Source organism: Pithys albifrons, chromosome 3, assembly GCF_047495875.1.
Source record: "Pithys albifrons albifrons isolate INPA30051 chromosome 3, PitAlb_v1, whole genome shotgun sequence".
Lineage (NCBI taxonomy): Eukaryota > Metazoa > Chordata > Aves > Passeriformes > Thamnophilidae > Pithys > Pithys albifrons.
This window is the reverse complement of record NC_092460.1, coordinates 37,881,392-37,904,088: the sequence shown is the minus strand read 5'-3', so window position 1 is coordinate 37,904,088 and position 22,697 is coordinate 37,881,392. Positions and strand designations below refer to the sequence as shown.

Genomic DNA, 22,697 nt, shown 5'->3' with positions numbered 1-22,697 from the left:
AAATGCACCCTTGCCTTGCAAGTAACTGTGTTCACTTGTCTCAGACATCAGAAGAGGTGTGGCTGACACAGCACACAGCATTTGAATTATGTAAGAATCTAACTATTTTTTCCACCCTCCATCAGCCAAATCTTGGGAGAAAAGAAACCTCAAGAAATAAAATAGGTCAGGTCACTTTATGCCAATAAACAGCATCGCAGCCCAAGAGGAGGGTCAAGGATTTCCTCAACCAAAATTCACTAAGTCCTTCATAACCTGAAGAACGTTCTTCTTACAAATTTCGGATGGTCAGGTTACCTCTGCTGAGTAAACATCACAAGATCAAAAAACAGAGCAAAACGTCTGATTCACATGAGAGGTTTTCTCAACTGTTATTTTTCCACTTGTCAGAGGTATCTGTATAGAGTCAAACAACAAAGTATGAAAGTCTTAAATGAAAATGGAAAAGCACAGTAGTTCTGGTCAGCTTAAAGGTCTGTCTAAACTAGTACCGCATTTTCAGCAATCCCCAACAGGAAATGCTTAGGGTAAGAGGAATAAACTTTTCCTTGCCCACACTCCCAGAAATCCACAGGTTAGGGGCTTTCTGAGTCAAGGACCTCAGCGGTTATCCTTGCAATTAATGGTCCAAAATAGATTAATCTTGTGTGAACTGTCTTCTGAAACCATTTGCCTGTTTGGTCCTACATTACAACTCCCAGCAGCAGTTTTGTTAACGTCACTGTATGTTGTGTGAAAACACACTTCCCCCCTTAAAACTGTCAGATGCTTCTACCTGATCCTCCCTGTTCCCATACAATGGGAAATAATCCTTCCCACTTTAGCTCCTTCCTGCTTCTGCCTCTCTAAAAGCAAATTTTTAGACTTTCCAAAGTGAATTTTTATGATTACCACAGGAGTAATGGGTCCCAGCTGATTGCTGTTGCTGCCACAGCAAACTCCTTGCCCTTACTTCCTAATTCTGTCACTTCCAATCCCATGCTATTTCTCTGGCTCCTGTTTTCCTTCCCATAATAACCTCCAGTCTCATAGCTTAGAGTAGATGTATAGGAATACAGATACCAGTCCTCTGTTTGGTTCAACCTGCTCCCTACCCACATATGTGTGGAAAGTCTTCCCATGTCAAAGCTTGGATCTTGCAGCAGTGCTGAATACATTTAAGCTTCTGTGTGTCTGGCTGTGAGCAGCATACTCTGGGAACCCTGGGGGAAATCAAGACAAAACCTTCAACCTTGATGAGCAGGACAGCCCACCTGGACTATTATCACTGCCAGCATATCTGTGCAAACACCTGCAGCTGGCCAATGTGTTGGAACTTTCAAGACTATGAAAAGTTTTATCAGAAAATCCACAGGGATAAGTTTTGCATTAAAAATATGTCTATTTTTCAGGTATACATAGTAATTTTATTTCCAGAAGTACATAGATGCCAACCAAGCCATCCATTTTTTGAGCAAGTAATTTGAACAAAAATACTTTGAGGACTGGCTGCTTCTCAGGTGTTATATAGAAAGCAACCCAAACAATAGCGTCCTCCATCTCAAAAGCTAAAATTCTAACCAACTCTACAAATTAATACCTTTAATTTATTTTGGGGGTTGAAGTTTTTTCTCTATATAAGATGAAAGTTTAAATATGCATATTGTTACTATAATGCTTAAATTTAAACATGCTTTAAAACCAAGTCTTAGTCCAGGCCAGACATTCAGTGTCCTTTGTAAGCAAATCATCAAACAGGCTATACTGATGTCTTCAGTTCACAGCTTTCACCCTCACTTCATTGGTGTGCCAACCATTTGCTGACAATCTGGGACTACAGAATTTCAGTTATTGTTTTGGGAAAGCCTTTTTCCTCTTCTTCAACAAAAAGGAGGCCAAGGCCCATACAGCTGAACAAGAATTTTTCATATGACAGAGGGCTCAGTGGACCACTGCTGGAAAACAGACAGGAATTATGAAACCCCAGACTAGACTGAAGGAAAACAGACCTCTCTTTCATCAGTATTTAAGTTCACCTTGTAACTGAACTTGCTGAAGTGATGGTGATATGTCTTTACCCCCCAGGGATATGCACTAGGACCGTGAGGTTCTCACACCAAGCAGGAAGAGCAAGCATGAGGGATGGGAATAGGCCACCCTAAGCACGGTATCGTCTGTCAAGCAAATAGTGAGAGGGAGATCCAGGTAGTTGCAGGCAAAGGGGATCACAATGGTAAAGCACAGCATTATGACAGCTGCAGCTACAGGCACCAAAATACTACATGAAGCCTCCTCACTCCCCACCTGTGAAGGGGGGCAGCCCTAGTTCCTGGCCTCATGGGAAACTGGTTGTGACAACAAATATATTGAATCATTGAGCTAATGGAGACTTTTCTGTATCTTAGAAAACATACAAATATCTCTACTACAGGATGTGAGTTAAAACCTGTTTTTCAGAGCCTTTTCTTTCCAGAAACACTACTACAGCCAGGTGGGGGCTGGTGTCTTCTCCCAGGCACTCAGCAATAGGACAAGGGGGCTCGGGCTCAAGCTCTGCCAGGGGAAATTTAAGTTGGATATCAGAAAAAAATTCTTTCCACAGAGAGTAATCAGGCATTGGAATGGGCTGCCCAGAGAGGTGATGGATTCCCCATTCCTGGGGATATTTAAATGGAGATTGGACGTGGCACTGAGTGCCATGATCTGGTAAATGGACTGGAGTTGGCCCAAGGGTTGGACCTGATGATCTCGGAGGTCTTTTCCAACCCAATCGCTTCTATGATTCTATTACAAAGGGAACCAGGAGGCTTGTTCAGAATCTACAATGGCTTCCCTTGTATGTAAAGCCAAACCTTCACACTAAACTGGAGCAATATCCCTCACATTAGCCAGTTTTCCATTGCTTCAGCCTCCCATGGCTAAAGAAGATGTGTCTCACCACTAAAGCATTAAATGAAAACACAGTGTAGAGGGTAATATTAAGAGGAGAGAAAGAGTGCTCTGACAAGCACTGCATTCAAGATCTGTCAAAGCATTACGTTGAAACATTTGTAATTTTTCTAAGCCACTTCTTTTAAAAACTGAAATTTTACGGGTTTTTTTCCTCATTTGAAATAATTAAGAAATTTGAAACTTCAGTGTATTGAGATTCAGTTACAATCACAGTAGCAGAAAATAATTTTGAGGATAAACCCCAAGCACAATATTTAGTGCAAAAGCATTAAATAAAGCTCTACCGTTCAAACAGGTGAGACCTGCTGTTGTACACCTGGAGTCCAAGCCTGCCAAAGAGCTAAGCCAGCTTTGGTAAGGGATACAGAGCGAGTACTTTCTCCTTTCAGTTTAGTCAGTTAATTCATTACAATGACCAGTTTACTCAAAGTTGGAAAATGCTTCAGAGTCACAGAAAGCTCATCTTCTTCCTCTAGTGAACAAAAAAAAGGGGTAAGGGAGCCAAATCTACTAATACTAGGTGAACATGACAGGAAACAATCAGTGTGATAAAAAAATAAAAGATAATACTTAATGTTCTTAATTAAAAGTTCATAATTTATTATGTGGTATTACCTCAAAATGTACCAGATACTTCCATTTCATCTACAATAATAAAGCCTCTTTTTCTTTTTTTAGGAACTACTTGTAATGCTCAGGGCTTTGATGCAGGAGACTGTAACTACATTCCACTGCAAAGCCAAGAGCAGTCTATCATAAACAGCATGTAAAATTAAAAAAAATTCATCCAGCAATAATTTTTTTTTCCAAAATAAAAACCTAACTAAATCTGTATGAGATTATACAACTATTCAAGTATACATTTGTGGACACTGTATAGATTAGCAGAAAAGAAAACTACATTTAGGTTAAAGGCCCTATTTAGCTGCACATCAATATATTTTAATGGCTATCCAACACCATGAGTCACTCTCTCTTTAGGAAAAATAACTAAAAAGTACTCATACAAAACAGTATCAGAATTGGTTTTGTGTGGTCATACCTCTGTTTGCCTTTAAAAAAAAGTTCCAGTCAAAGCATGATACAAGGTCTTTACAAACTGACAGCTTTTCTTAGCATTTCAGACACTTCAGTCACTGCCAGCAACATTTGGCCAGGCATTGAGCGCCACAACTCTTACCCCATTACTACAAACCCCAGTTGAAACACCATTCATGGGTCATGTATGTGAAAAGGAGCTAATGGTTCAGGAACACATTTCACGTGAGTGATGATGGGAACTGAGAGATCTTTGGAAAAGCAGAGGTAATCCTCACTTGGCTCCTGGAAGCAAACAAGGTCTCTCCCCCATAACCGGGAAACTTCTCTCTTTCAAATGCTGATCTGTAATTCCTATTTCATGTGTTCCCTCTTTCATTTCAATCTGAGTAGATAAAGCTCCAAAGCCTTGCTAGCTATCTCTAGTCGCAGCAATCCTGACTTCACAAGTCTCTGAGTCAGACAAATTCTTCATTAGGTCTCTTCCCACTAACAATTAACTAGTCGTCTTGAAATCAAGACTATTGGGGCTGAAACTTCGGAAACAATTCAGAGGAGATGAGCACTTAAGATCATCCTTTCAGGGTGCAAAATTTTACATCAAAGCATCTGAAGGCCTATACACCATCAGAGCAAGTCTTACTTGCCTGCGATCTGATTCCCGAAAGAAAAGAAGTCTCTGTATTAGGAAAGGCTTTCCAAACAGAACAAAACATCCTTCCCCTGGGTAACCACAGGGAGGTTTCTCCACCATATAGGCTGTTAATATCTTCCTCATATTCTCTACCCTCTCTTTTAAATCCATTTGTACTTTCAGCCTCCACACTATCCTCCAGCAGCGAGTTCCGTAACTTAACACAGATGGAATAAGTGCTTGTTTTAACCTTCCTGGCTAATAATTTCATGGCCTGCCCTAGTTTTGTACTATCAGAAATTGCTCTCCATACTATGCTGTTGTGCAATTTTACAGATTTCTACTATGCCTCCATCAGCTGTCTCCTTTCCAACCCAAGAAGTACTTGGCAATCTATCTTCTCTTCCTATGGAAGTTTCCTCAGGATTTCTTATCTTTTCAGTGCCACTGCAAACATGCCTAGTAGTCAGAAACCCATGCTGTAATCAGAAGTGAACACAGCACAGATACAAACTTCAATATACAGATACATTCTATTTTACTCCCTGCTGCTTTCCCACTATCATTTTATTTGCCTATTTCACCTCAGATTGAAAACAGAGCTCAGTTTTTTGTTGTACTCACTAACCAAACTGTTTCCTAAAATATCATCCCAAACGCCAGATCAGTTGTGGAAGGTCTATCAGCAAACAGTACTGAACATCTCAAAAAGATCTCACTTTATCTGTTAAGCAGAAAAGCCTTAAGAGTACCCCACTCAAAACTATCAAGGAAAAAAACAAACCCTGCGCTTTCCACTCACTTCTCCAAGCCTGCAGCCACGCTCTGTCAATATGGTTCAGTTGGCTGTGCTAATTGGCTCTGCATACACTATTAATTCATTCTTCTAACTCTGAAGTTGCAGCAATTTGTCGCAGTTGGGAGCTACTAAAAGCCAGCGCACGGTCAGTCATGGATGGCTCTGATGACTCAGCTGGTGTGGGCAGTGTGCTGGGACACTCACCACTGTATTTGAGCCCAGCGTTTATTGTGCAATGTCTGATACATATCTCAAGCCACATGCCATGAAATACTTTACAGCCCATAACCTGCCCCTGGAAACTGCTCCCACAGTCTTCCCTGAGTCCCTATTTGCTCAGGCCATATGACAGTGACACTACCACTCAGTCTGCCAACTGAGAAGTATCTTTTACACCCATCAGCACTTCTGTTCCTGCAACTTGGTGTCCTTCCTGGCACCCTTAGTAGAATCCTCATCCTCCTCTAAAAACAGTTCAGCACTCGTTTCCTCACCGAAAAGGAGATGGCAGGTCCATCACTCATGCTGGGCATCTGGCACCTACACGTGCCTACACACCAGGCTGCCCAACCTGGCACAATGGTGCTCTCAGCTGGAGGGAGCTGTTCCTCTGGAGCTGGAAAGATGCTGCTGTAGAGCCACTACAGTAGAAAGGCAGGGGCACAGGTAACAATGGCCTATCAGCAGTACCTCCATTGCTCTATAAGCTTCAAGTTGCAACCTTGCAGTGGTGCCCACTAGAAATATCCAAGCACCTTCTCACAGATGTGGCAAGGGACGACCCATCTACTGAGGAACGTTTTTTCTTATACCCTCCAGTGTGGGTCACCCCAGAATCTGAAGTTCCCAGCACCCCAGCACCTTGAAACTCCTCAGCAGGTCTGAGAATGCTTGGCTTTGCCCGTGTTTGAAAGCACATCACAGGTAGGAAGATGAGAAATTAGCCATTCATGTGGGCACATGGTAAAACAACAATCTCCACTCCTAATCCACCAGAACTAAAAACAATTAGTTGTCATGGGGGAAGATCACAAGAGAGACCTGAAAGGAGCTCCTACAAAGCGGCAAGCAGCCCTCAGTACCGCTGTAATGCTGGGTTTGCTCCATTTGACCTCCAAGAACATCAGCAGAGCTTCACAGGGCTCTATCAATGATGGAAACTACTTTTATGTGAAAATCTTTATAAGAAAAAAAGGAGAAAGATAAAAGAAAAATGCAGTTCACAAATTAAAGAATGCCTTTTTGTAGCCCTACTAAGTAGATAAATCCATCTCTGAATTCTACCCATAGCACAACTATCTCTGGCACTTTTATTAAACATTTCATTTAACTGGTAGAACTGGAAGCTCCTTGATTTCCACAGAATCCTGTACTAATATAAAAAACATTCCTACTTTCTGTTAATAGATGTTTTGGAGGTTCCCACTGAAAACATAATGAAAAAAATCACTTCAGCCATATCCACTTAAAACTTTATACAAAGAATTGAACCCTCTCCTGCATTTCATCAGTTTTAAGGCTATTCCTGACTGGATGCCAGTTGACTTTCTCCAGATTAAACTCTAAAAACAAACAATATACAATTTCTTGATCAGACCCTAGTTGAGCTAGCTGGAGAAAACCCAAAATAAAACCTACAACAAAAGCAGACAAAAACCAAGCAAATGCTCCCCCCCCCCATCATTCATAGTTCTATTTATATTCACATTTCATTTTATTTTAAAATTAAATATCCAAACTCTAGATTTAATATTAACCAGTTGCAAATAGTTTAACATGTGAAGTACAGTTTCCATATTCAAAGTATTTTTGTGGAGTTGTACTAACATTTAGCACTTGCAGTTACACCCAATGCTACTCTTGGCACTACACACATCTTTAAAATTATTTACAATATTATTTATTTTCATGTGCAAACATTCCACAGAACTCCACACATGCACTGCAGCAAGAATCTCTTTCATACCAATTTTCTCTCCAGACTATCTTAACCAGAAAAGTATTTGCAAACTATAAGAACAACACAGAAGCAAAGACACTGCATGTGGCTTAACACGGAATAACCTTTGGAAAATCATTTAGATGAAGAATCATTTATAGCTTTCCTTAATTGCTACACCCAGTTGACTTTGGAGCCCAGTAGCATTACAGGAGATGAGCAATACCATTATAAGTAAAAAGCTTAACTCTTTCCAAAATCTTTTATTTGCTGCTGCTCCAGGACATTCCATAAAAAAGTTCAACCTTGGCTGGAGTTTTCTGCATTTGCCATCGGTGGCATTCTTGCAAAAAAATAAACCCCAAAAGCAAAAAAGGTCACTATAATCTAGGTCTGAGACCCATATGCTACTAAAGTAGGAGATGAATAGAGTAACTTTCCTCTGTGCTTTAACAAAACACTTCCTGAAGACAACTCCACAACATTAGAACCAATATGGTCTAAATTTGGCTTGGGTTGTAGATGCAAAAAATAACCCATATTAGCAGAAATCAATTGCCACCACTCAGCTGTTAAAGGCACAGAAGTTTTGGTGGCCAGTCTGGTCTCTTTGCTCAGGCTGAACCTGAGCACGTACCTTGACTTGGTCTAGAGGAACATCCCACCCATGGGTTGTTCTGGGTGGCCTCCTCTCAGGAGGCACAGGGACACATTGCAAACTAAAAATTTATTGTCGTGACAATGCCTGCCACTGATCACCATGCACTGTCTTCACATGGGGATCCCCCCTTGTCAGATGTTTAAGTTGTATCTAATTAATAGGAAATGACGCCCTTCTACCACCAGGCAAGAATAGCACATGGAATAACTGGGTATGCAGCCTCTCTGCATTCAGCTCAGGGAGCCCTAGGAAGGGTGGCGGTCAGGGCAATGTGGCAGGGATAGCTCTGGCAGCCCTATCTGGCTACCAACCCTTCCAAGGTGCTCCAGCCCTGGACCAGGATTGTGGCAGAACAGCCATGCCTGCAAAATGTGCCAGCCTATTCCAAAGCCCCCTTCAGTGCAGGCTGAGGGCACAGAAATGCCACCCTGTCCACATGTAGTTGATCCAAACATCAGGACACAGTGAAGCCAAAACATCTTCCTCTTTCTCATTACTCAGCAGAGGTAGGTGGCCTACACCAAAAAAGCCAACAACCAACCAGCACCACTACCATACTCCCAAATGCTGTGTGAACTAAAAAGCCAGGAACAATTCAGATCAGTCCGTCACTGACCTCTGTAATAAACACAATTTGTGTCCATGCTGCATTACAAGTGTAAGTCTTGCTACTGCGCTGCACAGGTAAGCCCAATGCTTGTTTCACAGATAGAGCCAAAGTGACCCCTTTCAGAAGCCCTGACTTCTGAGTTGCTGTATCTCCGTGCATGCCCTGCTGAAGGCAGCGAACTGCAAATACTCCACAATAAGCACATGCTAAAAACCCCAGAAACAAATTAGTCAATTTTTGAATTACAGGTCAGAATAACATTACTCGCCAAAAACACAGGTTACCTCAGTTCTCCCTTTCCTGCAGGAAGCAGGTTACTAGCAAACTTCTCTGAAGACTTCAAAAGACAAGCACTCAAGGGCCCAGATAACATTTCTAAAAGGCAGAAACATCACTTCTGTGTAGCTGTACAAGATTTCATCTCCTGCCTATCATTTCTATCAGCAGAGCACCACTTAGTCACCTCCCTCCAAAAGACACTTTGGGATGCATGGTGCAATAAGTATATAAATTATCATTAAAGTATCCTCTGTTTCACTGGGGCATTTCAGATTCAAGATGCTATTTTAATGGGTTCCCTCACAGGAAACTGCCTGCCATTAGTGAATACTAATGACTGGTGTTTAATTGGGGCAGTGCTAGTAAAATTTTGCTTCAGAGGGATTGAATTTAGGTGGTGCCAAAGAGTTAAGTGATTTATCAGGTGTTAAATAGGTATGTACTTCCAAACACTGGTCTTCTACCACGCAATCCTACACCCACTGAACTTAATGAGTTTTTTCACTGACACTAACAGAAGGATCCTCCTCCCTAATACACAAGATAACTAATAAGCATTAAGGAATATACTCTGCACTAACAGATACTCAGCCTTGGCTGAGAGTAACAGGATTCTGGCCATGTGATGCTGAACAGCCCTTCAGCATGGAAAGTCTTCAGCTCTTTGCAATACATCAATGAAGCATTAGGAGACATAATGCATTATCTAAAAATTAAGTAAATCTAAGACTGAAAGCTCAAACACTTTGTTGATTCTTTGCCCTTGGGCTTTTCCCCCCCCTCCCTTTGTATAAACGATTACAAAGCACATCCTCCCATCCAAAATGAGAACCCATGAGCTACTGCTTTCTCTGCTGACTCCCGCAGCCACAACATACAGGTCAACACAAGAGAAAGTGCACATGTCCACCACTGGGCATCTAGGAAAAAATCTCCACTGAACCAGTTGTGAAACCTGACTTGCAGTAAGGCTCTGTGCCTTCATTCCTGCCCACAGAAAACATTCTCAGCTCAAGCATCAGCCAGGTGCATACAAGGGAGCATGGGCTCAGAGAGACCTGAAGCAGCTGATCTCCTCCCATATCCCCAGTTTTAGTTTCCCCACAACTCCATACTTGTGCCAGCACAACTGTTTGTATGGTCACATGGTAAATCCAACCAAGCAACTGAAAGTCTCATATTTCTAAAAAGGAAAATAAACAAATTAAACTGTGCTCTTCAGGACTCTCCCATTTGCCTGCTGCCTTTTGAGACTCTATATGATGCCACAGTGATATTCTCAAGGTATAATAACTTAGGGCAAAAAATAAGGAGATTCTGATAATAAGAAAGCTCCAGGTAAGGTTTTAAACAGAACTTACCACCAACTGGACCTTAATTGATCACAAAAATCATCACCTGTGTCTAAACTAATCCTGTCTCCCTTTGAGCTTTTGGTCTCCTGTAAGCCTTTGCAAAATGTTTACACTCCACTGGGGCCTCAGTTCTCCCATCTGTGGGAGGAGAGGTGAGGCCGTAAGGATCACCAATACTGTAATCAGTGCCAACATCCTGGTAGAGTTTACAAGAATATAATCAGCTAACTGCTATAGCTCAGGATCAGAGGAACAGGTGTGCTACCAACATAGATATACCAACAACTGGGAAAAAAGTGTCTGAATATGACAACCACACCAAATGCCCCTTCCCAACACACCTCAGAGTCAAAGTCCTCAGGCTGTCTTGGACTGGAGTTCGTCACAAGCCCAAAGCCTACCAGTTCATGCAGAGTACACTGACACCCTAGGCTGTAGCAAACACTGAGGGTTCAACCTTCATTCTCATCTCTGGTTTTAGTTTCTAAACTCCAGTGATAACTTCTCTCTGCAGCTTTAGGCTATACACACACTTGACTTCCTTCCCACAACAGCATAGTGGGACTGCTTGCCCTATGCCAGGCAAGAACACATCCAAAGGTTGCCAAGGTCCAGATGTTAACATTGTATTTTTTCTTTCTCAGAGAAGGAGTCAGTAAGCAAGTGGGTCATAAAGCTTCACTCTCTCCGCTGAAGCTTTCCGTGGTTTATCACTCCTCCTGCTGTGGCATCTACTGCACACACCCTTGTCCCATATTGGAGAAGGAAGGGGGTAAAAAAAAAGCAAACAGAAGAACAACAACACAATACATCCACCACCTTGGCTGCTTTCAGTTCACAGGCTACTAATGAAACTTCATGACACCCTTGTAGCACAATACTTGACTACGTTTCAGAAAAACTCAGCAGTTTAGCAGCAAAGTTGAGGTACAGTGGGGAGCTTGTTCCTCTGCCTCAAACTCATGCTCCATGCCATCAGCCAGACTGGAACACTGAAAAAACTATCGGTTTTACTCATAAAATCACATTACCAATTAAACAGCTCCTCTTAAATCCAGCTGCTGATCACAAACACACTGAACACTGCCTGGTTGAAAAAAGTGTCCAGAAAACAAAGGTAGTTAGTAAAGCTGAAGTGAAAGCTACCCAGAATGGTTTGACAAGTGAAGAAATGCTTTCATTTTAAGTTCATATTTCTGCCTGAAAAGTTGTACTTTCTATATTTGAAACTATCAAAATAACCACCAGTAAAGCCAGTAACAGTAGTTTCTGTCTGACAAGATAATTGGAAGGGTCTGCATGTAACTGCACATAAACAAACTATACATTTAAAATTAAAATAAGTTCACATCATGATGTTTAAAATTGGTCACTTAAAAAAATCACTTTTCCAATATGTCTAAATGTTATGACAATTTGGCATTTATTCATTTCAAGACTGAAGCAGAACTTTACTTGTATCTCTCCTGCTAGGTAGCTGATTCCTTACAGTATGATTCTATAATGTACCTTCTTACTGAGGCTAGGGAAGGACCAGTTTTACAGTTCCTGAAATCAACAGTAGCATTTTTGCTGACTTTAGTAAGAGCAGAAGTAAACCTCGTATTTTTGAAATGACACATGTCAAACCCTAGGAAATACAACTCATATGACACTACTTTTGTGACATTCGTGTTCTTCTGTCCAGAGAACATATTCTACCCCTCCACAGGGTTTATTGAAGAAAAAAAAAAGACAACTAGTAGTTATATGTCACTACGTAACATATAACTAGTAGTTATATTTTATATATATATATATCCAATGAGTGAATTGCGTGCGTTTTGTCTGTATTAGCATTTCGCTACACTGTAACCTGCACACAATACCTCATTATCTAGTATGTCCATGCGTGTTATGAAAAGTCAAAGTAGACTCTAAGTCACAAGACTTCACGGGATACAGGCCTGCTTACATTTAACTCAGCAAGAGAAAGTTTTCAAACGGTGTTCATACCATATAGAGCATAAGACTACCCCGTACATGCACGGGACAAGCAAACAAAAGAGCATCATGCTGAAAAAGTGTTAATTCCGGGCTCTTCTCCTTAGAGAGAGTCTGGAAGTCACCTCGTCCTTCCAGACTGGGAGAGACAAGCACGAAAGATCTCTTACTAGGGCAGAATTGGTTAGGAGCAGAAGGGAGACTCCCGGCTTGCAACAAGGCAAAGTGTCTCATAAATAAAGCAAAACTAAGGGGTGGCAAAAGGAGAGAGGAAAGCACTATTTCTAGTGTGCTGCTAGATAGGAAGGGTCTGGACAAATATGGATTTTGTTTCCATTGTCTCAGCTTCATGCCAACTCCACTTAAAACAAGAAACTTCACGGGGTAACCCCTTCTTCAACAGGCCAAGGCACGGAGAAACACATTCCCCAGCCCCCGGTAGAGAAGGCCGGGGTGCGCAGCTCTGACCTGCCGACCGGCAAGCGATGCCAGTAACTGAAGCACTTAAAAATAAATAATACTTATGTGGATAGTCAGCAAAAAAATAGAATACAAAGAAGAAAGAGAGCCCCGCAACTCACTGCTGGTAAAAGCAGCGGCGGCTGCATGTCCCCGACGGCAGGAAACTTTCTACGAACTTGCTGGCGGGCACGACGGGTAGCGAGTCCCTAGGGAGGCCGGGTCGGGCTCCGGGACTCCCTTTAAAGCTCTCTGCCGTAAAGAACCACGCCACCAAAGCCAGGCCCCGGCTGCCGTGTCCCCCGGAGCCGCGCAGGGCGCTGGCAGCCGCCGGGAGCCGCGTTCCCTTTGCCCGCGGCCGTAGACACCGCTCGTCGCTGCCGCGCCCCGCAAACGCGGTGCGGGGGCACCGACCTTCCGTGAGCAGCACTCCGCGCGGGGGAAAAGATAAACGAGGAAAACAGTTATTTTAATCAAAATAACCCTCGGCAAAACCCACCGCCCCGAAGCGCCGGCGAGCGCAACCAGCGCTGACATGGGCCGGACAGAGGGGACGGGGCTTTTACCTTGATGCAACACTGAGCAGAAGGCTCGGACATCTCTCAGGAGGGGCTCAGCGGAGCCCGGCAGGGCAGGCGCGGGCGCGCAGACGGGAAGTTCTCGGGCTTTCCCCACTTTCCGCTCCTCTACCGGCCCGGAGACGCGGCCCTACCCGGCCCGTCCCCTCAAGGGGAAGTTACGGCCGGCAGCACGGCCAGGGGCGGGCACGGCGCTGCCGGGGGTGGGGGTTCACCCCGCCAGTCCTCGGTGCCGGGTCCGCTCCTCGGTGCCACCGCCCCCCCCCCCCGCCCCGCTCCGCACGCGCTCCGTGCGCGCGTGCCCTGCGCGCTCCTCTGCCCGCGCGGCTCCGCGTGAGAAGGCGCTGCGCGCGCGCGGCGCGGTGGAACAGGGAGGGGGCGCGGGAGGTGGGGGAGGGCGCGGCCCCCCCTCCCCGCCTGTGTTTTCCTTCCTGGAAAAGAGAGAAACCGAAACGCGCCAGCGGGGGCCGGGCCCGGCGTTGCGCCCCGCCCCGCGCCACCGTTCATTGATCCGGAGTTTCGGGGCCGAAACTGACGTGGGTTCCCGGCAATCGCACCGCCCCTTAAAGGGGCCGCTCCGGAGAGGCGGAGATGGTCTGGGGCAGTGCCGGTGCCGTGCGGGAGGAGCGGGAGTGCGGCTCGCTTTGGCCGGCGCCCTCGGGTGTCGATGTGGGCGGGCCAAAGCGGAGGGAAGGCTGAAAGGGCGCGGTTGGGGTCGTGTCGCCTTATATAAAAATGCCGTTTGACTCCAGGCGGTGCCGCCGCCCCCGCCAGGGCTCGCGTGGGCCTTTAAGCGCCGCCCGCCGGTAGAGGGGCGGGCAACAGAACGGGTGGATATGGCCGCGGCCGGACCCGCGGCAGCACAAAGAGCTTTGTTTCGCCGCCAGGGTCGCCGCTTTAAGAGCCCCGGCCGGGAAACGCGGCGCGGGGTACGAGATGTCCGTGGAGGCGCCGTCAGCCCGTTTTCTCAGCCCTACGGCCGGCCCGGCCGGCCCTTCCCTGCCCCCCTGCCCGTGTTCAGACGCCCGGCGCGGTCGCACCAGTGCAGGCTTTCAGGAGGGTGGTGTGTCAGTCGCATCGTGTGGGACGCGAACGAGCCTGGTTTGCAGCTGTTGATGGTGTTAACGGTGTATTCCGTCGCCCTCTGGCTCCTGGACGCCAACAGCCCCAGCCCTCGTGATGAGAGTGAAAAGGGTGGGGGGAAAGGTGAAAAACACCTCACTGATTTTACAGGCAGTCATATCGGTGTCCCGGCTGGTTTTTGGATGTGCCCACTTTATTGCCCTGGATGTACCTGGGAGCAGAACACTACTTTGTACCCATCACACTGCAAAGCAGAACTATTTCTGGAATCAGCCCATAAGGACGCTGAGCATTGGGATAGAGCAGGCTTCTATTAAGTGATTTGCTGCTACTGAAAATAGCTAATGAGAGGAAATCCAACCCCAGTATTTCAAAATAAGCCTAAGCTCACGGTGGCACAAGTTCATGTGTGGCATGCTGGCATCAAATGCAGTGCTGCTTCACCTGCATGGCCAAGAGGCAAGACTACTGGGGCCTTCCAGTAGGTATCTCTTGGTCCATTTTGCATACCAGGACCAATGCTTTGCAGCTTCTTACACCTTCATTTTGGCCAGTCACTGAAACTTAGTGAGGAAGAGGGAGCAACCAAGGACCCTTTTTTAATATAGAACCAAGTGAATAATGAAGGATTCTTATTTGTGTGTCTTCCCTCAGTGTGCCTGAATGGCTGGAGTAGAGGTGTTGTTACTGAGAATCATAGAATCATCGAGGTTGGAAGAGACTTCTATGATCATCCTGTTTAACCATCAACCCAGCACTACTGTAACCCCTAAATTGCATCCAATATGTCTAAATGTTATGACAATTTGGCGTTTATTCATTTCAAGACTGAAGCAGAACTTTACTTGTATCTCTCCTGCTAGGTAGCTGATTCCTTACAGTATGATTGAGACATCTCTTAAAAACCCCCAGGGATGATGACTCCACCACCTCCTTGGGCCGTCCATTCCAGTGCCTGATCATTCTAACAGTGAAAAAAATTGTATCCAATCTGAATCTTTCATCTCAGCTTAAGGCCATTTCTTCTAGTCCTCTTACTTTAAGTATGGTAGAGGAGACTGGCCCCCCAATTCACTACAGCCTCCTTTCATGTAGAGAATGATGAGGACCCCCCTGAGCCTCCTCTTCCCAAAACTACAAACCCAGCTCCTTCTGCCATTCCTCTTAAAACATGTTTTCTAGATAATTCGTGAGCTTTGTTGCCTTTCTCTGGACACACACCTTAATATCGTCTTTAAAGTGAGGAGCCCAAAACTGAATGCGGTACTTAAGGCGCAGCCTCACCAATCCCAAGTACAGAGGGACAATGCAATGCCTCTCTTTCTCCCCTCTTATCCTCTGCTTCATCACTGTGACATTTTACCTTTTTACCTGCATGAATACCGCTGGCTTTCCACAAAAGCTGAGTTACTATTCTCTGTCATGACTAGTTGGGGGTTTTGTGATTCCTTGTATCGAAATTCAAGGTGGAAAAGACCTGTTAGGTCATCTACCCTGCTCCCCTGCTGGTAGAGGATTTACAACATGTGGATGATTGGTCTTTTGTTTTAAATGCCTTGGGTAATGGGGCTTCCACCACTTTCTTTTGCCATCTGCTTCACAGTCCAGAAAGTCTCATGGTCAGGAAGGAATTAGGCCTATATTTTCATTTGCCCAGTTTCACCCAATTGCTCCTGCTTATAACCATGTTTTGTACTCCCCTAAATAGGTTTTCTCCTTGCTGTCTGTTTGTGTCTTACACAGAGTTATCACTTATTTTCCTAGTCATTGCCTTTCTTTATCTCCTACCATTAATCTGTCCCCGCGGTCACTTTGTTGGTCTTCTTTGATACCTGTTAAATTGCTCATCATCCTCTGCGTCAAAACTCCATCACAGTTTCATTTGTCTCAAAGTTGCCTCAGGAGCTTTTGCAAAATTTGTCACCTGAGTGCTCCAAATCAAGTCTCTTCCTGTTATTCCCCAGCGTTCCCTCTTGCAGTGCAACTGCAATCTGTTTTTCTCCACAGGCATTCTAGTGAAGCTGTGTGTCCCAAGTTTCATTTTTCTGCCTGGAGTTTCAACATCTGTTCCTTCTGGGGTCACTGATGGCTGCACACTTTGATTAATGGCCCTTACAAATACAGTCCTTGATGCATCTTCACAGACCTCTCAACCAGTACGTATGGTTGCAAGAATCTGTCCAAGACCACAAATTGTTTTAGAGCTATTCTCTTCCAGCTCCTGTTCTTTGTTTTTTTCCACTAGTCCACTAAATGTGAGTGCAAAGGATGGTAACTAGAAAAGGTAAGGAGAGAATGGTGAATGTGTAGAGAAGGCCACAGGCATAAGTGCAGCACCTCTTCGTTCAGAAGTCAATCCCATTGAAGCTGCTGCAAGAAAGCTGGGAAGGAAACATGGCTGGGCAACGCATCACACCATCCTGTGATCGGCTCTTACCAACAGAAGCAGATATGCATTAATCATGCTTGCTAGATGCTAGACACAGGAACGGGAGAACATCTTTGAACAAGGAGGACCAAACTCCTTCAATGTGTTAGCTTCTCTGCTTGGTTTGCCCTTGTTTCTCTGGCCTGATTTTCTGCAGTCTCTCTCATTAGTTCCATCTCTTGAGACCTCAGATTATATAGTCATGGCTGCTGCTCTGTGCAGGAGAAAAACACTACCAAATCTCCTAGGATGCAGTGTGTCCATGGTTGCAGGACAATTGTTCTGGAAAAGTAAGGAGAAAGCTTCTCCAGCTGTCAACTCCCCTTTAGATCTGTGCCACGTGGAGATTGCACAGAGCAGAAAGGAAGTCCATTATCTCGTATTAAGCCTTGAACAGGCTCACAGTTGCTTTCCTTCCCTCTCACCTAGAAGCTACTGCTTAGCTTATCTTCAGTGAGGACCCATTAGTTAAAAGCAGGATTTACAATCCAACAGAGCAACCTGTCATCAACATCCTAGTCAGAATTCCCCTAATTCTTTGTTTGGAGAAATACCAGCAATGCTAACACAGGCAAAAGGTACCATGGCCTGTGAAGTGAGGCCAAGTTCCTGCCTTGCTTAGGGCTCTCCCGGGAAGCGGAGGTGAGCGGCCTGTTGGGGTACAGCAGCAGGATGAGAAAACCAATAGACTAGAGTATGTTCTTTCTCCTCATAGTGGCCTGAGAAAATCTAGCTTTAGATGCTCGTAATTTCTGGTGTAAAGTTTGTCTCTGAAAACAGAGCAAACCCTGAATAAAGGAGGGAAACCACCCTTTCATTGGGACCAGTAATTTTCTATCCACACCAGTGCATCTGCATACCAGCTTCTACCGATTCTCTGCCACCTGGGCCTCTTCTACTGCCACATGACTCCTGTTGCCTTTCTGCATGCACTTGCTCAGCACCTAGGCTAGGGTTTTTTTCATATGTCCCTAAAGGATGTTAAAGCCTTTTTCCCAAAGAGGTTAGACACTTGGGAACCTACATCCAGCTGAAAGCCCAGCTTTTCATTCCTTCTTTTGTGTACTGGTTTTCTGGTTTCAACAGCATACAGCAATATCTCAGATGTTTGCAATAATCTTTGACTTTTATTAAGGAGACTTTGTTCATAGTAATATTTTTTCTTTTCCCTTTTTATTTGCAAATCACTCATTAGTTCTCAGTGCCCAGTTATCATTGACTCATTCTTCTGTTTCCCTGCTATCTTTGCCTTCCTTTTATCTTTCCCTAGCACAACTTAACTGACTTATTTAGTGCTAACTTCTTTGCTTCATTTGTATTATTAGTTTTACTTTTGTCTTCCAGTGTTTGAGCAGATACAAATAATCACTTGATGCGACTTGATGGATGTGCTGACTTTACTGAGCCTAGACAAAGATGATTCTTCCAGACTGAGGGACAGGATCAAGCTCTAAGGAACAAAGCACAATAAGAGACTGTAAATTCCAAGATCATACAAGGATACTTTGATGTTAGCATGCAAATGAGTTTTCGGTCTTGAAGGCACGTAAGGAAATCCATGCGGGCTGGTACACAGAGGTGTTGTGAAGTGATCCCCATTGCTTACCTAGCAGTATAATTCTTTTTCCCTTACCAAATTAGTTTCTGAAACCAAATTCTATTTTATGGCCCTAGTATGCATCAGTCATGCTGCTTTTCTCATGATTAGCAGTAAGACTGGCTTTCACTTCTATGTTCTCAGCCAAGTCCTTTTTCCAAGAGTTAGCCAGGTTAACGTTTCTTGTGGTAAAAGCCCCAAATCTTTGGCTTTTTAGGAAAAGCTATGAAATTCAGTCTGCAGTGTTAGAATGAGAAAGGCTATATCCATTTTATTTACATTCTTGCAAATTTGTTCATCTAAGATTCTAATTTTCTTTGAGATTCTATGGTCTGGCTCTATGAATAGGATTTGCATCAGTATAATGATTTTGATAAAAGGTTTGGTTTGGTTTCATGTATTTTTAAATGAAAATAGCAATACCTGTGCATTTCCTAAAGCTGCAGGTATTTTGATATAAAGGTATTTGTGCAGTTTACAAAAGTACTCAAATAGCTTTACCATTTCAGAAACCCACATCAGTCAAAAAATCCCGGTATGACACCTATTCATCCTGAACATTTCTGATAGTCTAAGCCATGTCATCCTCACATATCATCATGTATTATTTTGATTCATTGAGTGTATTGCTTGTGAAAATAAGAGAAAAAAATTTCTAATCACTATAAGTGTGATTGTTCTTTTTCAGAAAGGGAAGGGGAATTGAGAACTGTGCTGATTTAACTTCTCTATGTTGTTCAAAGCAGTACAGTGTTTTCTAAGAGACAACTTCATAGTCATGTTTGAGAAGCAGACTCCATTGCCCAAGTCACTGCTTAGACACGTGCTGACGGTGCTACTCCCGGCACATATGTTCATGTTGGAGCGTGTAAAAGTGAGGCAGAGCGTGGCCTTGACACAGCTCCTGAGAGCACCGACTCAGTGATACCAATCTGGGAATAGCTAAACCTGACAATCAGGTTAGTCTAAACTGCTTGGGACCATGGGCCCCTCTTATACCACTGTGGCACAACACTGTGGCACCACGAGGCAGTTACAGCCAAGCCCTTTTCTACATCTTCTGGTGTTTTCATTACAGCACAGTGGCAAAAATGAGATCTCCCAAGGCCCTATAAAAGTGCCCCATCCCACACCACTGTGCTGTGCAGGTTACAGCACACCCTCCTTTGGCCTTGCCAGCAACTGCCTTTAGAACTGTGAAAAGGCACAGAAATACATAATCTGTATGTTTCTGCATGTATGTCCTTGTGTTTAAAGCCAGATCAGTGCCCCTGCCTGTGGTGCAAGCAGATGGAGACTGGCAGGGATACCCTAAACCGGAATCTTGTGATCCCTCAAAGGCACAGATGCAGCTTCTCCCCTCAGCTGGTAGTGTTTCTTGCTTACCTTCAAAGAGACAAGATGCTTGGCCAGGTGCCATTCCTTGCCCTGAGACTACAAAATATTGTTCCAACAAAATGTGTGGAAGGGCCACCAGGCATGCAAGGACCAAGGACTAAAATCTGTCTCTGCCTTTTGCTATCCAGCCTTTGGCTGGAGATGGACAAGGCCAGGCAAGCTGTATCATAGGCTCTTCACAGGAGAGAGAGAGTGGCTTCTGAGCCTGGGAGGGCTGAGAGGAAAAGCAGGTATTCTGCTGGGGGAAGATAAGTAGTAGGGAGCTGTAGCAGAGCTGACAACAGAGGCACTGGGCAAAACCTTTCTACTCAACTTACTTTAGCAGGGCTGATTGTTTAATGGAATTTAAATCTCCACAGATATGTGAGGAACTTCCTGGCATCACCCAAAGACGGGCAGTTACAAGGGCAGGGCTATGCTGTTCCTGTTACTCCACAGGCACAGCCAGAGCAAGGTCCTTGATGCCATAAAGAAATTGTCATGGATGTGGGCTCATCATTGCATCATTTGCAGCGTGTGCAAAGCACCAGTAAATAAGGGAAGCAAAAGAAGTTACCAAAAATAGGATTTTTGGAAGACAATTCTGCAAAGCACTAGATGCCCAGTTACCAATTCAAACTTAAGCTACAGCTTTGTGTTTTATTCTTGCATAGTCCAGAACCATGAAGTGTGTGCCAGTATTTACAACCTCATGAATTCAAATAATGTGTTAGTTGCCTCTCACCTCAAAAGCACTAGATTTTGAAGGGAAAAATTCCTTTGGAAAATTCTTTAAATTGTATGTGTCTTGCCTCTGGATTTTGTTGTGTCAGGTGAATGTTTTCAAACTTGCCCCTTCAAATTTTGAATGCTGAAAAATTTCTTTTTCTCTTTCCTTCCTTCTTTTCTTCTTTCTTCTCTTTGTTATTTTTCTCCCTTTCTTTTTGCCTTTCCACCTGCCTTCTTATTTCACATGTAATTAGGGATAGTTAGTGGCCTCTCTATGGCTGAGCAGCAAACAGTTTACACTCACGGGTCTTACTGCATCCTCATGCCTTTTCATACCTTTTTTATAACTTTAGCTCAGATACTGTCCAAAGGAAAATATTTTGGTGAAGAATGCAAAAAATAAACAACTTTTCTATTCCTATTGAGTTCAGATCGTCCTGATGTGAAATTGCCTTTATTTCTGTTACTGTCTTGCATTTCCAAAAGCAGCTCTGCAGCCAGAAGAGTTAACTGCAGCTTCTTCAGGCATGCACTTCTATACGAACAAACAGATCACCCTCTCATGGGAAAGAGGTGGTAATCAGCCCAAGTTGCTGAGGATGTTTTTGTGTGTGTGTGTATAGTGAGTGGCATAATTGGGACTGGAAATTTGAGCTGACCGCAATATCAGCTTATGAGTTGACTGGAAAGAGGCGCAGAGGTGAGCGGACCAGGGTGGCAAGACCTGACCCTGGTTCATCACTTAGACAGCCATGGGATAGCAGCATTGCTGCTGCTGCCTGCTCAGCACAAGGTTCACTCCCCCTTTCCACCCTCACTCGTGGACACCTTCTCACTAGACAGACCTGTCTTTGCAGCCCCTGCCTGAGGAAAGCAAAGACTAAGTCTTGGGTTGTATCCATCAAGATAGCCTGAGAGGGCAGCCAGGAAGGAGGAAGGAGAGCATCTTGAACAAATCCTGTCAACTGCAGCAGAGAGAAAGGGAAGAGTGAGGCATCTGGTAAGGATGGAAGAGGCAGCTGAGATGAGGACCAGGATTTTTGTTCAGAAGAGGCCTTGCCAGCAATTTCAGGGGGAGAGAGGGAGAGAGTGATCAGAGAAGTGGCTGGGTAGGTGACCTTGACTGGAGGGGAATTCAGCTTCCCTGCCTGTTATCCTTGTGGCCAGAGAGACTCCTCTCTGTCAGAGGACTATGGCACGGGGACCTTTGTAACTGGAAGGAGGGAAGGCTTTGGCAGCCTGTATATGCCAGGGTCTGGACTAAGTGCAGATTGCAGTGGTCACAGCTACCACTGCAAAAGATAAAGACACATTTCACTCTTAGATACCACCTTACAAGAGCTGATTAAGTTTTTACAACATCCATATGAGGTAAGTGCACAATTATCACTCTTGTTTTAGAGCAAGGAGAGGAGATGAGCAACATGCCAAAGGCCAGGTGGTGAGTCAGTGGCTGTGCTGCCATCACCAACCAGGAGCTTCTGGTTGCCAGCCTGGCCTGCAAGCAGTCTCCCTGACAAGAGATGACAGTGAGCTGATTTTTCAAGCCCTTTGATGAGAGAAGGAAGGTTAGGAATAGCCTACAGCTGTTTGTAAATAAAGTGTCAGGACTGAAAGAGAATTTTAGAGGAGGGAAGCAGGAAATGGGATGGTGGTGAAGTAACCGTTGACACGAACAGTTATGAAGGGAAACAAGGAAACAAATCAGAACCCAACAAAAGGGGAGGAAAATGGGTCAATAGAGAAGGTAGATTTTCTTGAGAAGGCCTAGTGGAGAGAGAAGGGGTGGCAGCAAGAAAGGAAAGAGCAGCAGAGGGGAAGAAGAAAAAAATACAGTGAGAGTGTGCATTGGTGGAATTTGATAGCTGTTGCATCAGGAAGGCGACAAAAATTGCCACTGAACATGGAGCCGTACAGTGTCTGAGCAGTTAAATCTTGCTTTGGATCCTCTATGCTTTGAAGTACAAGCTAAGTAGTTGTAACAGGCAGACACACCACTATATGCGCCAATACATGTGCATACAAAAGTTCTGATGCTAGCATTAGTGTGGTTTGTGCACTTAATTAATTTCCTTAGTTTTCCAACTTTAAGAAAAATTAAGGTAAGTTACAACTACAAAAATGGAGACCCATATATACACCAGAAAACTTTCACAACACCAAATATTCTTATGTCCCTGAAGTCCTTAAGATAGAATAGAGCAGAATATTTCAGTT

At 44.3% G+C, this 22,697-nt stretch overlaps 1 protein-coding gene across 5 annotated transcripts in view; it reads right to left on the bottom strand.

The window, feature by feature from the left end:
• The window catches only part of ETV6 (ETS variant transcription factor 6), a 131,195-nt gene extending 117,449 nt beyond the window's left edge, over positions 1-13,746 (bottom strand). For 3 of the 5 annotated variants that reach the window (XM_071551420.1, XM_071551421.1, XM_071551423.1), the window contains exon 1: positions 13,255-13,741. In XM_071551420.1, the coding sequence (XP_071407521.1) occupies positions 13,255-13,287 (33 nt within the window). In that variant the 5' untranslated portion in view covers positions 13,288-13,741. Of the gene's footprint in view, positions 1-12,810; positions 12,912-13,254 lie in introns of those variants that run through there. The other 2 variants (XM_071551424.1, XM_071551422.1) reach the window with 2 other exon arrangements.
• Positions 13,747-22,697: the final 8,951 nt, after the last annotated feature.